This window comes from Colias eurytheme, chromosome 14 (genome assembly GCF_061535395.1).
Source record: "Colias eurytheme isolate Ceu_HAF_F1 chromosome 14, ilColEury1 Martin Lab GWU primary, whole genome shotgun sequence".
Taxonomy (NCBI): domain Eukaryota; kingdom Metazoa; phylum Arthropoda; class Insecta; order Lepidoptera; family Pieridae; genus Colias; species Colias eurytheme.
In genome coordinates, this window is record NC_142993.1 from 4,310,138 (window position 1) to 4,327,910 (window position 17,773).

A 17,773-nucleotide genomic window follows, 5' to 3' on the forward strand; every position below is an offset into this window, starting at 1 on the left:
TACTGAAATCTCCAGTGTATTAGATATAAGCTTCTTGGTAGGTAGGTAATTGAAGTAACTGAGCGCAAGTGTGAAATGAATTCTCTTAGAGATTCAAATTATTATAACCAGTCTATTAGTTGCCTTCAGTGCCCGATTACATATTTACATCGCTTTGCGTTCCGGGCGCTTACAACTTTATATTATACCATCTAATAATTCTTAATACTTTCTTTAACACTCAATTACAAAGGCTGTAGGGAAAACACTACGCTATAAACATCAATTTAAAATAATAATTTCAAAGGCTATTGGCAAAAACACTGTAATTGTAAGTAAATTTATTTGATATCAGATGTAGTTCCATATTAATTAGCTGAACTGAAAAAATACTTTATTTTAAGCTCCAATTGCAAAATATAAAAAATGAATATTAAATGTCTATAATCTATACATTAAAGTGATTTTAGTATGACTTGCAAGTAAAGTATACCTCAATAATGATAACTTACACTCATATTGTTTTAAGTAATGTTTAATAGAGCCCACTGGAAAAATATAAAACCAAATGCAAATTTTTCACTAAAAGGCATCCCTCCTCAATAATATTACGTTAAAAATATACAAGTTTATTTACATCGGAACTAAGGAATGTAAGGGTACACCTTGTCTAACAGATTCGATAAATTTACATTAAGTAATTAAAAATTTACATAAGTTAACCTCTTACACCTTAACATTAAAGCTATGTTAAAACTTAAACAAACTCAAAACAAACAAATTTGGAAAAAAGCTTCATTTCGTTCTCATCAAATCATGTAATAAACGTAAATGATATAAAAGCTGAAATGATTTGCGTATCTGTTTATACTAAAAACCCAATAAAATTGCATGCAAATAGGTCCACCAAGCCGATAAACCTTTTATTCCATTGGAAATAAAGTATCAAACTGTAATTTATATTTATAAAATCTTAGAACCAAACCCAAAACAAACTTCTGTATAAGATTAAAAAATTGGTTGCCTGTAAAGTCGGTATACGGGCGAAAGTTTTACGTGACAACGACTTTTTATGTCTGTCTCTCTCGCTCTTAGGCGGGCTAACCATGCCCGCGTGCCTCTCACTCGCTCTCATTGTGAGCGCATAAAGCCGCGTATAAACTAAGCGCGGCAAACCATCGAACATAGGCGCGCGCGGCGGCCGCGCACTATGTAGACGGGATCGCCGCGCGCGGCGACGCGAACATTGCCGCGCTCGAACGTGCCGCGGGGCGATCCGCTCACTGTCGGTTTTTGAGACCGCATCAAAGGAGCTTCAGGCGTTCGCTCGCGCGCCGTGTGGACGGTTTGTAGTTTTGGTGATTCGGCTCGCGCGGCGTCTACGTAAAAATGGACAACGAAAAGTGCCGTTTACTAATACAATTGTATGGCGCTAATGAATTTTTGTGGAACAGCAAATCCTCCCAATACCACAATAAATCGCTGAGGTATGATGTGTGGGTAGAAATCAGTAAGAAAATGGATATACCTATTCCTGACTTGAAAAAGAAAATGACTACACTTTTGGCGTCCTACAGAAGAGATGTTCGTGATGGATCGCCTGCCGCGCGCGGCAACTACTTTCAACTTAAAATATATCTACATATTGGCTCGCGCAGCAAATGAACGTCAACTCTGGTCGAACATTGGCTCGCGCGGCTGCCGCGCTTAATTTATACGCACCTTATCGTGAGCGGAGCGTAACGCAGTTTCTTGAAGTGTCACCCGGCAAACCAATTTATAAGACCAAAGACTACTATGTATATGAATTGTATAAAGGTGCACTCACACACATCAGTCACCGTCAAGTCACCGATGACTGATCGGTGACGGTTTGTGTACGTATCCACAAACACCAGTCACCGTCATGTTGTCCGTCAGTCACGTCGCCGGTTTGACTGAATCATTGAACACATACATCAGGTTAGTCAGTGTTTAGACGTGTGTCACGCTAGAGAACATGTAGCAATTATTGACGGTAGCACGACGCTGACTGAACTGAGACGTGACGGCACCGGGTGAGTGGGGATAAAAGTATGATACATGTATGGAAAGATTATTTGACGTGCCTGACCGGTGACGTCACTGATAGATTTCGTGCCGGCGACTGTCGTGTGGGAACAGAGTCATACTAGAACTATTGATACATATTTTTTTTTAATCCTGTCCGGTGACGTGCCGTGACGGTGACTGATGTGTGTGAGTGCACCCTAAGACGTTGTCACGTCAAAAACTTAAAATCTCTACTACTAATATTACCTGAACGAACTCTTTCTGCGTTCAGTTTTCAAAACACTGGGGTCCCATTCCCCATCATCAGGGTCATCACCTTCAAACATTAGCGGGAACATTGGTGATAATGTACTGGACTTGACTTTTATATGTACTGGACTTTTATTTCATTGGATATTAATAAAGTATCAAACTGTAATTTATAGTATAAAATCTTAGAACCAAACCCAAAACTTCTGTATAATAAAAACTTAAAATCTCTAATATTATCTGAACGAACTCTTTCTGCGTTCAGTTTTCTCAACACTGGGGTCCCATTCCCCATCATCAGGGTCATCACCTTCAAACATTAGCGGGGACATTGGTGATAATGTACTGGATTCTTCTATTTCCTCCATTCTCGGGGGCGAAGGCTCCGGGCTACTCAGATAGGGCTCCGGCATTACCGCTAACATGTCTTGGTACATGTCGTCCGGTAGCGGAAACTGTCGAGGCGTGTAAGGCCTCTCGGTCTGTGATAAAGATAATTATTTTGTCATATATTTCTATATTTTAATTTTAATAATTACACATTCTTTGTATTGCATTTTAATATTATAAAAAGTTATATGTAGACCCAAATGAAACAAAAAGTGACGAACTATGACCTACAGGGTTAGTTTTCAATGACCGGCCAAATTTTCAGAAATGGTTCAGAATCAATAACATTTTCGATCTAATGAAAAAAAAAACGTTTTTTTTTAATTAGATTTCATTCCTGTCCGCCACTAAAAAGCGAACGTGTGGACATTACAAAAGCACAATTCAGTTCAACAACCTAGATAGGTAGAAGTTAGCACACACATAAATATGGCGATGCGCGCACGCACACAAGTGCATCGATTCTCAATAAGCTTATCTCGTGTTTACGATTTAGGAAATTTTTAAGACATTTTCAAATGAATGCTATTATTTTTTATTTTTTTTATTCGACAATAATATTTCAAATGTGCCAAGTTGGTTTAATATCTAGATCTTAATTTTAAATTTTGGCTGGTCATTGAAAACTAACCCTGTATAATAGCATATAAAGCAGCACAAATATTATAATTACCTCATCATTCGAAGAGTTTGAATGCACATTTTGCGCTTGGGAATGCGCCTGCGACTGTACTTGTGATCTCGACCTCCGTTGTTGATGTGTATTCTGTTGCTGTTGTGTATTCTGTTGCTGCTGTATATTTTGTTGCTGTTGTATATTTTGTTGCTGTTGTGTATTCTGTTGCCGCTGTATATTTTGTTGCTGTTGTGTATTCTGTTGCTGTTGTATATTTCGTTGCTGTTGTGTATTCTGTTGACTCTGATGGTTGATGGTGTTCTGTTGTGATTGGTCCGTTTCCGTATTTGTTCGTCTCGTGCGTTGTTTGCGCAGATATCTGTTCCGCTCGTCGGTTTCTGCGCGTTTGTGTCGCTCTTGTACCGTCTCTTCAGATATATCCTCCTCCTGGAAATTAATTTTATTATGATTATTGTACGATAATGCACACATGAATTATTTATTGAAGTGAAACTTCTTTATCGGGGTTGGAAAAAATTTTGTGTAACATTTTTTCGTTACGCGCCATCTTGTTTTTATCCCTACCACGCGTGATTGACGTATTTCTGTAAAATCGCATATATTATATAGTAAATTTATTTTTTTTTAAATAAGGTCATAAAGAAGTTTCACTTACGTGTGTACTCTAGTACACGCATACATTTTTTGTATGATAATGCACACATGAATTATTTATTATAATTAATCCTTTCAAGCCCCAATGGAAAATTGAAAGTGATTGGGCATAAACTTTTCTTAAAGTTAAAGAATAACCAAAGAGATAGTAATTAGATTAATTAAAATCAGCTATTGTTGCGTATGTAACGTTGCTTCTAAACTTTACGAAAAGTTTAGAAAGTTTTAAAGAAGACAGATATTTCTAAAATGTGGATTAGGCTAGTCACATTATTATACATATGTATAAGTAATTATTTAGATCCTGTATCGCCATTAATATTATTTAGAGTTCCTGGAATTTAATTAAATGTCTAAATAATATATGCATGGGTTATTAATTACTCACATCACTCTCTTCTGTTAAGGCGTGACTTGAATTAGAAACTCCATTGTTCATTTTCGGTACAGGTATATCCATAACACGCCACCTATAAAAAATAACAATACATTAATTTTATTACTTTTATACAGCATTTAATGGAAGTTGGAAATTATATTTCTATTCCGATTTAAATGATTATTTATTTATTGAAAGCTAGTACCTTTTAGTTGCTCTCATTAAAATTTTATCCCTTTCTGACCATTATAAGGCGAATTAGATTTAATTTAATTAATACTTTGTAATTTGTATCAATAGAATAGTAATAGATATTAAACATAATTAATACACAGCATATTCTAGCCTCATAAATTAAATTTTTATCGGCATTATTTTTATCTGTTTTTTTAAAGAAAATTATACAGACACTAGCTAACCGCCCGCGGCTTCGCCCGCTTTGTCCGTTACCTTCCTCTTGAATCACTTTATCTATTTAAAAAAACCGCATCAAAATCCGTTGCGTAGTGTAAAGATTTAAGCATACAAAGGGACAAAGGGACAGAGAAAGCGACTTTGTTTTATACTATGTAATGTAGTGATATACATACTTGGGCGTTATAATCTCCTTATACATAAGTATCTCGGGTCTCGTGTTGGCCGCTATGCTCTGCGGAATGACGATGTTATCAATGTCGTAGGACTGCCGGCGCCAACCTCGCGACTCTGTACTCGGTCTGCCGCGACCCCTTTAATGACAAGAAACATATATTTATTTAGGATTGATTTTTAATGTAATCACAGAATACATAATAGTAGCTAAACGCTACAGAACGGACACTCCGCCTCCCGCCAAAAATAAACTTTTACCTCACCCCGCACAATTATTTTGGATTTGTGATTATCGCTTTTCGTAGAAAATGGTTAGGTATTGTGCTGTTTACGGATGTATTTCATCAGAAAAACGCGATTTTTTTTACGCTAGTCACAAATGTGCCAACCATAAAGCGTTAACACACACATTTGCAGTCTCTAGTAGAGACTGCAAATGTGTGTAGAGACTCTCTACAGTGTGACTGTCAAAACGATAATTTTGTATGGAGTGTCCGGGGTGTGATGTAACAACAAAGCAAATTAATCGAATTTACGAAATATCTATTTTTGTTTTCATTAAAATAGTCAGTTTAGAGCTTCCTTACTGAAACGAAAATGTACCTAAACATAACAACCAGGATAAATTGAAATTCGTAACGATTCTTACTTGTTAATTTGTTGCTTGTTATGTTAATTAACTAATAAATTTATCAACTAACAAACAATATTCGAGATACACTTTGTGTAGATTATTTTCATAAGACTATACAATATTTTATGTAATTTATTACCTTTCTTGTCCTGACGTAGAAGTGTCGTCATCCCGATCACGCTCTTTAACTTTCCTGGATAAAGGTGGTCGACCACGTTTCAATCCTGCAATTCAAGAATGGTCAAAATTAGATGAGAAACTGGATAATAATTATCATGACAGCCATATTGATTTAAATATTATTATAAATTGAGAATGGTTATTTAGCTGTCAGAGAAAACATACGACACAAAACAGCCACGCAAAGAACGATAATTGGGGATACACTTTGTGTCTACAATGGATTATTTTTATTTTATTCTACAACAAAAACGTGTCATTTCATACGCCTTTTTTTCTAAGAATTCCACATTTCATAAAAACTGAAAATTGATGTTTTAATTGCGGAACACACCAAATGCAATGCGTGCAACACGCATGACACTGTAAGAGATTCCAGACCAGCCCCATTAGACAAGTGGCTTTCTATTAGCGTAAAGTTCAATAGGATAGATTATGAATGTATGAGATTGACGTAATCAATCGTCGTCATCGTCGTAATCAAACGTCAATCTCATACATTCATAATCTATTCTATTGAACTTTACGCTAATAGAAAGCCACTTGTCTAGGGGGGCTGATGCGTGACGTTAACATATGCGTGGCCGACGCACGCAGTCGCTTCTCCTCACAAGCCGAGCCGTGTGTGCGATGTTGCCGTTCCGCTGTGTAGCAAAACGGCAACGTCGTGCGGCAGGCACACGTATGGTCACGTATTGCTATACGTTAGCACGTAAAAAAAGCTCATAATGTTCGAAAAAAAAATGGCTTAACAATACTAAATATATGCTTGCTAGTTATGCTTGGCGGAATCGTAGAATGAATGAATTATTGTAAGTGGTGTGGTAATCTATCTTGTTTCCATTTTTTAGTAATTAATATGTATGACAACCTTTATTTTTATTATAGTTTCAAACTAATATTCGCGGTGTTTTCATGTATCGTGGTACATTTTCCATTACATATAACACATGCACTCACGTGTGGGGTGCTTCTTGGCGCTGCGCGGCTCGGCGCTGGTTGGCGCGGGGCGCGCGGTTGCCGCGTGGTGCGCGCCGCGGTACGACTTGAAGCGCGCGCGGAACCACGAGCGTGACGTCAGCGCGCTCATGTGCACCGACGCCGGGATGTCTGCAATGATGCAATTGTAAATAGTTACATGTTTGAGGTTATATGTTTAGTAGCAAACGGATGTCCTTGTATACAGATATATGATGTATACAGATATGATAGATGTAAACTGCTAATCACTTTAAAAAATTTAAAGCTTTCAATCATATCAATTCATGGTACATACATGGTGTGGTGATGAAGAAGTATGATTATTAATTGTTAATAATACTTGAAATAAGATAGGTCTGACTTATTATTCCCAATCACTGCAGACGCTGAGGAACCACAATATAACTTATTGTATACATACCCTGCACATCGCTCAACACCGGGTGGTACGCGGGGTCGACGAGCGCGCGTCGCTGCGCCGGCGCGAGCGTGCAGAACGGCGGCGCCGGCTGCGTCGCCTCCGCGCGCCCCGTGCATACCCCGCACGACTCTATCGGATGCTGGCAGCTGCACCTGCAACGTTAATAACAGTGTAAACGTACAATTCCGAGACGGGCAGCAGACTGCAACCGCAGGCGACACCGTAATGCTGCCGCGCTTAGAATCAATTTCATAGATGTTCCTATGAACATCTATGAAACAGCAGAACAGCAAACTGCAAGTGGCAACACTTGTTTCTATAAACAAGTGTTGTCGCTTGCAGTTTGCTGTTGCAGTTTGCAGTCTACGGCCCGTCTCGGACTTGTACCTTAAAACGTTTAGTGACGCGAACGTACACAATTTTGCAGTATATTAGGTACATTCCATCCAGGGCCCATTATATAATATTGTTCAATTAGTTTTTGGCTTAATTATACAAAAAAACACATCAAATCCTTTATCTTTAATAACTATTATTAGTTGGGATAGATTAACCACACACACATCCCTTAAGGGAGGCCATGTCCCAGCAGTAGGAACATAATATGGGCTAATGATAATAAAGATCTACACACAGGAAATAATACAAAATACAAATATTTGTTTTTATTTTTAAAGCATGGAAAACAATTATCAACTGACTAAATTATGATTTAATATCTTAAATGCTTCTGACCCATATAATATTGTACAATACAATGTTTACACTGTAGTACAAAGTAGTGAGAGTGAAAACATTTATCATGTAATAATAATAAATATGCAATTATATCAAGCAATTCTAAATTCTTTACTAGAATGTACCATACATTGCAGAGCAACAAACTATATTCCAGGAAAATAAAAATATCTTTTACCTATCACCTTATTTAGCCTAATTTTATAAAACATCACGGTACTCACTTAACATCCGACGGTTTCGCCGCTTTACTAGTTGCTAAATGTAAATTGTGCATTTGCAGCAGTTTCCGTTTCTTGAACGTGTCCCTCCGCAGGGGTCGCACTCGGGCACACGTGCTCGGCGAGTCGTCGCCAGGCAAGCTCCCTTCGTAGCCCACTGGCTCACCTTCGAACTCTACGCGACCCTTCGCTTCTCGTACCTGCAATGACATGAATTTAACTTTAATGTTACACTTTCACTTTTTGTTTGTTTGTATTGTATAAAAATCTATAATTTGAGATGAAATGCAAAAATGAGATTGTGGAGCCAATTTAATAGGCAACATTTGACGTCTATCAATTTTATCTTCGAAGAGAGGTAACCTGCTTAAAAACATCGACTAAAGTGAATTAATCGATATTGACTTGAAACATTTGTCAATCGAACTTGAAACACATTTATTAATTTATGATGATTTTTATTCACAAGGTAATCAATGCATTCGATTCTAGATGTCAGATTTAGATTTTAAGAGTAACGTCTCTGGTATTTAAAAAGAAAAAAGGTTTATTGACACAAAATTTATTTATAATTAAACTATTTTACACATCAATATAATGCACTTTCAAAATATAGATAAGAATTCAATGCAATTTTTCAATGAATATTCGTTTTAAAATACCAAAAATGATTATAGCCACAAATTCATACAATATATCTGTACATCAAAAACAAATGCAAAGCTTATTATTCTATAGTTGCGTATTTTGTAAGAGACGCAAATCGGCAAATATACGACAAAATAATTTATACATTCATGAATCATACACATATAGGCCAAGGACGCGATGTTGATGGGGATAAACAACAAAGGAGTTATTTTAGTAAGAATACCAACTTAAATCTCTATTTTACATTATATTGAATGATATGATGAAATTATATCTAATACTATTATTTCTTAGGTTACAGGTTTTAAATTGTAGCATTTCCTTTATATCTCATTGTTTCTACTTCATTGTATATTTGGTTCTTTAAGCAATCACATAAAACTGGACAAAAAGTGGGATAACAGGATACCCTTTAATATAAGAATTTGATCACATAAATTATACTTATTCCTTCCAATCATTCTATTATAACCGACAGTAACTTAAGCAAAGGTTAACGTCCGACCCAAATATAGAGCAGCTTTATGATGTGATAAGATTTAATTTAATAATACATGATTCAAACTATACTGCAGAATTATGTTTTCAAAAAACAGTAATTAAAAATTTTAAAATGTAATTTCATTATTTAATTTAAAGAACAATTAAACACTTAATAGAGATGATTACAAATAGTTTGTTATATGTTTTTCTTCCCTCTAAATTATTTATATATACCATACCATATTTATAATTCAATTGTTAATATTCTGTCTGTTCTGTTTAAATTTACATAAAGGTATAATAATAATTGTAATGGACTTTATATAAAAAGCTCTCCATAATTATCAAATACCATAACAATGACCTTGACATGTGAATGTTATTCTGTTTCATACAAGTTGTAACTTGTTCACGGTGTTAGATATCAGATATAAATATAATCCTGACTGAATCACTGAACATATTTATTCACTAAACTGCCCAAATATTAAGCAAACACACACTATCAATTTGATAAATAAAAATAATTTGTGGAATTTCTTAAAAAACCCAGGTTTGAATTTCTTTTCTCTAGAACAAATTATCAAATTGATAATGTATTGCTTTTCTATTAAACAAATATTATTAAAATTCTTATGAGCTTTGACTTGGTCTATTTAAATAAAAATGAATGGCCAAAATGTGCTGCTCAGCGTAATACTCGAGTATGGCTCGTTTTTTTAATGCACAAGGAAGGTTCTTATGAAGAGAAAAACGTAAAAGGACAGAATAACATCTACAAGAGCTGCTAGTAACATATAAATGTAACATATAAACCATTCGCTAAGCAAACCTAAGTAGATGTTTTTTTTAAGCAGTTAAATATCATGTTAAAATCCATATGGTTTACCTGTTTACATTCAGACAGATATTCAATCATATTGTAAAAAGATGGGATACACACATCACACACATAATCCAGCAGCATCCTATCTCTCTTCGTGGACAGATGAGAAAGCAATGTCTTGAGACATTGGAATAAAATCCATGTCTCAAGCACATTAGGATTTAAAATAGATTTAAAATAGTATTGTTAATAATTAACCCATTGACCACCGAGCGCCCCGATGGGGGCGCGACACAATAGATTATCTATTGTGTCTGTGATTCCGGGGACTGATGGATTAATTGTGTAATTTTAATACTAACATAGTTTTTAAGGTAACCAAGATACTAACAATTATATGGATATTGCAATTATCTGAAATAAATCAAATAAATAAATAAAATAATAATGTGACTGCATACCTGCTTATGCAGATCATTATGCTGACGTATCTTGTATTCCAACTCTTGAACCTGCGCTTGCAACCAACACCAGCGCGATGCAATTGACGCACGCTTTCTTTGCCAAGACCACAGTGCTCGATTCTCACTGAAATATTAAATTAATCCATACTAATATTATAAATGCAAAAGTAACTCTGTCCGTCTATCTGCTACTCAATCACACCTAAACTACTGAACCAATTTGCATGAAATTTGGTATGGAGATATTTTTATACCCGAGAAAGGACATAGGCTACCTTTTATTGTGAAATATGTACCACGGGCGAAGCCGGGGCGGACTTCTAGTAAATAATAACAGTGCAATAAATATGACGAACAATTTATTGTTCGTCATATTTATTGCACTCTATTTTGTGTAAGAGCATTATAAAATGCTTCATATTAAAATACATATGAATAAATCAAACACAAAAGTTATGAATAAAAGCACTTATTGTAGTCTGATAAAGAATCAATGATAACAGTTTTTAAATGTAACAAATTAATGGAACCCAGAATCAAGTATGAACGAGTTTAATAACCAATAACCAATTTCCTGTATATAATTTTTTATCCTTAAACATATTAAGTGGGATGATTGAAACAAAACATTGTTGATAATCTTGCTATTTATATCTAAAGTAAGTTCTATACACAGAAAAACTTTTTAGTTACCTTGAAACATTAAAACATTAAATCTGTCCAGTTTATATGTGAGATGAGCTATGTGGCATACAAAATTTACTGGAGCATACTAACAAAAAATGAACATGTGTAAGCTGCATAACATTCCTGACTCAGTTAAAGTAATCATCACAGGTAAATGTAAATGTAAGCCAATTTACCTTGTGGTATCAGGATGCATATATTGATAAGTCTTTACAAAAAGCATATAATATATAAATCTCATTTGATTGATATTGAATCCAAATATTAGTTTTATATTTTATAATATGATATAGCAATAGTTTTTTTTGGTCATTTAATCCATCAGTCCCCGGTATCACAGACACAATAGATAATCTATTGTGTCGCGCCCCGATCGGGGCGCTCGGTGGTCAATGGGTTAATATGATCATACTACAAATGAATTGAGTTGTTATGCTGAATGCACAATAATAAATAAGATTTAGTATAAACATGAATTAACTAATAACATTAGAATTAATAAAAGTACCTAAACTTTGACCTTCAGTAATGCTATAAATATAAATAAATGCACATAAACTCACATGGGCATATGTTGTTGGTGTTGATTGTTGTATGATACTGCTTCATCATTACTCTCCGCACCTGATGATGACTCGGTAGCATCAGAATCCAATTGATGTTTAACAACTGATAAATGTGAACGTAGGGCTCCTGCTGTATCTTCAAGGCCAGTAAGAGTCCCTGATGGGATGCCCAAAGAGGCTGACCTTGTGACATCACCTTTAGATGTACCAGGATTATAATACTTAGGCCCTACAACCGTTCTTGATGCTGCACTTGCCTGTAGTGCTGAAGTAGTCTCTATTCTTTTTAAAAATGCTTTTAATCCCATTGGCCTTCCCCCCCCATCCTTTCTGGCACCACGTGTACATTTCTCAAATGTTTGAGTGGCTTCTTCGGCTATTCTTTTTCCCAAAGATCTTGCCTGCAATATTCTCAATCGCCTCAACAAAAATGCACATCTACGCTCTAACCGTGCTTGTAATAACTTTATTTTATCTTCGGTCGCATCACCTTCAGAGTCTGCAGTCTCAGCCAAATCAAAGCCTGATAAGGGAAATATAGCATCTGGATCACCTGTAGATAATGCATCACCTCCACTTTCCAGTGTTTTGATTGCTTGGAGTAAATCCGCTTGTACAATATCACTGCTGCCTAGATCAACTAGGATCTGCTCCATCTCTTGCGAATCTTTCGCCAAACTGGGTTGGTTCTGGAGTCCCATATCGTCGTCCTCCATGTGTGTCGAGAGGTTATTGACGGACGCAAGGGCCCGTCTTCGGTGGGCTAGTTTCTCGGTCTCGTCGACCACGTCGTAATGAGTCGCTTGTGGTGCCACTGTGAGCGCCGGGGCCATGACACAAGCGCCGCCCGCCGCGGACGCCGGCGCTGAACGCGTCAGGGCGGGCTCCCTTTTTCTATCATTTCGACCTTATGTAACGCCCTTTTACACTACCGTTCACTAAATTAACACTATATAACACTGCACTGCACTTTTCACAATAGTCATTCTTCGTATATGATTCCCGCCGGCTTCCAAAAGCCGTATTGCGGGACTTCGTTTGATTGTGTTCCGCGCGCTTCTGAAAAAACAATGATAAAATGATTACAAGCCGGTTCTATTGAAGGCAGCAACATCGCATTGGTCGCAAACTAAACAGCACAATATATACACAAAAATCATGTCTCATCAACATTATTTAAAAAGAGACCCACGTGATAACAAGAAGTACGCTAGCCTTCGCAGTTGCTTGTTTCTACTTTCTGTACGAAATGGAACAGGAAACGATTCACTTAGAACACTTTTGTGGGATGCTTATTTTTTATAGAAGCTTTACACACATAACCACTAAATCGCAACTAGAATTGATAGTGACAAATGCATTTTTAAATAACAATGGCGGAATAGCTCTCAAAAACACTATATTTCACCGAGTTGATTCTCAAATCTAGTGACGAAATACAGACGACAGAGTAAACCGCACCAAACGCTAGATTAGAAGCACTGAGAGTTCTGAATGTAAAAAAGAGATGGAAAATACGATTCTAAATTAGTACTTGCGCGGTAAAGTCAAATATGCAATCCTTTAAAAAGTTATGAAACTTTCTTTCGCCTATAAATATAAATAATCAAAAATAAATCAAATAATTAATTTTTAAGTACATGTTATAATAACATAAATTTATTTTTATTTAATTACAACTAAAAAGTATTTCAAATGATACCAATTTCAACATCGCCACGCTTTACCATAACAATGGAATAATATGGATTAATTCCAGTGTAGGTAATTGTTGTGAAATATCTATTGTATAATTATTGTGCTTTTTTTCATTAACTACAATAAAATTTAATAAAACAATAAGTAGGTATTTTGGTTATATTAAATACTCATTGTGAAAAGATGACATTTACGGAGCCTATAATATGATAAGTAGTGGTTACTTGTAAAATAAATTAAAATTATCATAGAAGAAAATCCGTGTTTACTAAAAATTAAAATAATATACACAAGTTTAAATATTGTTATATAATATGATGTATCAAAATAATATGAATGAGAATCTAAACTATTAGCGTATGCATCGTAAATGCTTTACGTTTCATTATACGCCATACGGCTTTCGTTCTAATAACTGTCACGTTGAATGTTGATCAATGTTCTTCGTGAATCGTATCGTAATCGTAGATTAAAATTTTTACGAACAAAATTGTCTAATCACAATTTATCTTTATTATAAATAATATTGGGCGCATGTCTAATCTAAACATAATAATTTATATTAAATATGGTTCTGTTTTATATTATGTATATATGTTTAGTTAGGTCAAAAAAGGTATATTTTCCGTATTAATAAAAATATTTATTTCTAATTTCATGAAATAGGTACCACGCGGATCACTGTGCCTGTAATGCTTGTATTTAATATACGTATTTAATTTATATAATTAATATTCGTTTCTTTTTAAATTGTGAAACAAGAAATCACTTAGAATCATGATATTAATTATTTATTGTAATAGTCATTGGACTATATTCAACTGTATGTTAGGATATAATTATTAGTATTAGTTAAATGGATTTAAAAACTATTACAACTATATTGAGCATCAATTATTATGCAATATTAAAATACTTGAAGAGCTAATAAAATTTTGAACAGGACTTTACTGGTCATTAAACTTTTTAAACCCATTGATTGATATTATACCTATATATAATAAAATGAATTATGCCATAATTGCAAAATGAAAACACACATCTTATGTTTTATTTACAAAATATAAGACTTAGGTTTATTAAAATTTTTAGTTTTCTGCTATTTTAAACAAAATTTTAATAATTACCTTGGTTCCAAATCTACCAATGAGCTCAGAGATGAACAATGATATTTCTTCACAAGTGAAATAGACCCAATAACAGCCATCTTCACTTTATCTTCTTCCCTAAAAATGAATAATAATGCTGAATCTTCCCAATAATAATAAATTTGTTGATGAGAAATCTTTGAGTAAATGACAGTTGTTTGACAAAAGTTCTTTACCAAAAAAAAAATGAAACAAATGTCACTACTCACAAGTGTTTTATGAACCAATCTGTAGGCATCCTACATGAATATAATAAACATCCCCTAATTAATAAATATAAAGTACCTTTTACTGTTTCTATTAGTTAATCTTAATGTAAAAGTTCATTATTATACAAGTTTACACCACAACTAAATTTTGAAAAAGAATACATACTTATGTTTCTAAATTATTAACTCAACAAAAAAAAAGTTGATGCTTTGTTTTATATGTTCATACTGCTTTTATTTATATGAAAATTTAAGTTATCCCATACATAGGTATCATAGGAGCTTTATTAAATAATATGTACATTTCTTATGTACTTGTGATCTTATTTCCCACATACATTATTAATTTTACTATACATACAATAAAATAAGTATTTTATAAAATGCATTTTATCACTAAAAATAAAAGCACTTTTTAAATAACAATTATCAACTATGGTTTGAATCATTCTTATTTTTTTTAATAAAGTTATTAATATCAATTGTATCTATTCAATAATTGCCTAATATGATTATATAGGTAATACATAATATAGGTAGACATAATATTATGATTATATATGTGTATAAATACATTCAGGAAGGTCTATCTTGGACAAAAATAATATCTATATCTATGTTTCGCAACACCCAAAACTTTCATTTATTATTAATTTTTGATCAAATACAATTCAATGACAATTCTGGTCACTTCTTCTAGGCTCCCTTTAAATAAAAAGGAATAAAAATATTCTTATACATACTTATATATTTGTTTATAAATAACTTGTCAAGACAATTATGGTCGGTGCAAATGTGCCACCACAGCCACTGGTAGCCAGCGATAGCGACTTGACACTTATTTTTTATATATTTTGTATGAACGCACCAAACACATGTAGATGTAGGTCGAATTTGCTGAAGAAGTGTCCGCTACAAAATATATGAAAAAAGTGTCCTGTGGTCTGTTTGAGTTGTTCCCTAAATCCCACTATCTGCGAAGTGTCAATTTTCCTAAGAAATTCTTACTTTTTCAAGTTGAGAAAATGAAATGATGCATACATGTACTGTAAAAAATCTTGATAAAGCACTTACCTCTCCTATTTATTAGTTCTTTCAGATATTGGATATCGGAATGAATTTTTCAAAATTATTCTTACTGGCTGTCTAGGAGATGATTTATTTAATTCTCTTTCGTCTTTAGGAGATGATTGATTTATTTTATAAATATTAATTTCAAATTTATTTATTTTAAAGAGATTAATATGAATGTCTCTTAGTCATCTTCCATTCAATCCTAAAATTGTGGTTTATTAAGTTAACTTATAGTTTTAAATGTAATTTAATATATTGCAAAAGAAAGATACAATTAAGAAACATTTGAAAATAAAAATAATCATGTTTAAGGTGAATAAGGTTGTACCATTAAAAATTTCATGCTATAAAATCCTTAAAGTTAAATTTCAGTAGGTACCTTACTAAGTATATTTATTATTTTAAATAATAAAAGATACTGGCCACAAAAATATAGTACCTATTGATAACTTACTGTGTTTTACATGAAATGTAACTTAACTCCATCAAAACTTTATTATGCACAGTGAGGTAAAAATGTAAAGTAAAAAAAAAAATACTAAATTTAAAACGACATTGAATTAAACCATATAAATATTGACGCACTGATATGAAGGCATGCATGTCCTAAAAAAATTAATAAAGTATATTTAAGGAGTTTAAATATTAAGTTTAAAGATTTCTGTAATAATATTAATTATTAGTGCAAAGTAAAAATATAAATACCTATATTACGAGTGGTGCTGAATGCTGATGACAAATTAAAATATTTCACTAGAACTATGAAAAATAAAATGAATATAGGGGGCTCCAATAAACTTTATGAGGAAGTATTCTGTGGAGGAATATTACTAGAATATATATTATATAATTATTGTCATTTAAATACCTAATGATACAAATTACAAAATAAACTTATTACCCAAAGGAACTTTTCCTGCTGCCCGCTACTTCCGTAAGAAGAAAAATAATTTGAGATTTTGAGACTGTAGACATTAATAATGTGATTTAAATTGTGAATATTTCCTGTATTATTTTTAAGTGCCTACTACCTTGATGGTTCATGTTCGTTAAATCTGTAACAGAATTCTGCGGTATATTTCACAGGATTCATTTAAAAATTCTAACAATATTTTAAATTTCTTACAAAAATGTTTTTTTATCTGTTAATAAATATTATTTAATCTGTAGAACGTTTGACATTTAATGGTCAAATGTCATAGTCAATTTATGACCGGAATCCGGAATTTTGCCAGTTAAGTCGCGCCAGTGGGTCGACACTTAGAACATCGTTTTGGTTAGGCTTACATTTGCAAGCAATTTTAAACTTCATTCCATTGACATAGAGTTTAAATTAATTTGTACTTTTTCAAGAGCCTATGTTAAGTTTAGCTTGCCAACATTTAGAAAAAATAAAAATATTTCTAATGTTGGCCTCTCCGATGTAATCGTATAATATTAGATTTAATATTTTAGTTTTAGTTATTTATTATTATTTCTTCTTTTTTTTAAACCTTATTTTTGTACATTTTAATTTTAAGCTAGTACATTAATAAATTATTTCTTTCTTTCTTCGATTTCTTGTCAATGGTTAAGACTTAAGCATAGACAACGTCTTGATGATTTGAATTCAAAATGGCGTTTTATTTTATTGTTTGTTTTGGTGGATAGAGTTAAAATTTGTTCTTCATCGTAGATTATGTTATTTACTCAGTTAATACTTAATGTACAGTACATTGAATTATCCCAAATACATTGAACTAAGCCTGCTCTTCAAATTTGTAATATTTATGCCAAAAGTGAAAAAAGAAGAAAGTGTTATGTGTAAACAATGTAATCTTGTGTGTAAATAATAATTGTAATTTGTGACTAAATATTTGCA

At 33.4% G+C, this 17,773-nt stretch overlaps 1 protein-coding gene across 6 annotated transcripts; it reads right to left on the bottom strand.

Annotated features, from left to right (window-relative positions):
• Nucleotides 1-1,709: 1,709 nt before the first annotated feature.
• On the bottom strand, nucleotides 1,710-16,944 carry LOC149902813 (KAT8 regulatory NSL complex subunit 1-like). 6 transcript variants are annotated; one of them, XM_090109238.1, is made up of 13 exons: nucleotides 16,618-16,757; nucleotides 15,913-16,114; nucleotides 14,609-14,707; nucleotides 11,781-12,842; nucleotides 10,528-10,654; nucleotides 8,110-8,306; nucleotides 7,148-7,299; nucleotides 6,706-6,855; nucleotides 5,705-5,789; nucleotides 4,931-5,068; nucleotides 4,350-4,431; nucleotides 3,344-3,733; nucleotides 1,710-2,762 (listed from the first exon to the last, which is right to left on the bottom strand). In XM_090109238.1, exons 4-13 carry the CDS (start codon nucleotides 12,614-12,616, stop codon nucleotides 2,517-2,519), a joined length of 2,403 nt encoding a protein of 800 aa, XP_089965364.1. In that variant the 5' UTR covers nucleotides 12,617-12,842; nucleotides 14,609-14,707; nucleotides 15,913-16,114; nucleotides 16,618-16,757; the 3' UTR covers nucleotides 1,710-2,516. The 6 variants fall into 6 exon arrangements, with proteins under 6 accessions (XP_089965364.1, XP_089965363.1, XP_089965365.1 ...); XM_090109237.1 differs by lacking the exons at nucleotides 15,913-16,114; nucleotides 16,618-16,757 and adding an exon at nucleotides 16,814-16,944; XM_090109239.1 differs by lacking the exon at nucleotides 15,913-16,114 and having other exon boundaries at nucleotides 16,618-16,716.
• Nucleotides 16,945-17,773: the final 829 nt, after the last annotated feature.

Bases quoted from the DNA above. Each gene is read 5' to 3' on its own strand.
- LOC149902813 (XM_090109237.1), bottom strand. From the start codon at position 12,616: ATGGCCCCGGCGCTCACAGTGGCACCACAAGCGACTCATTACGACGTG. The intron at 4,432-4,930 runs GTATGTATATCA...TATTTTTTATAG, and splicing joins AAGGAGATTATAACGCCCAA to GTGGCGTGTTATGGATATAC. The intron at 3,734-4,349 runs GTGAGTAATTAA...ATTAATTTCCAG, and splicing joins CCTTAACAGAAGAGAGTGAT to GAGGAGGATATATCTGAAGA.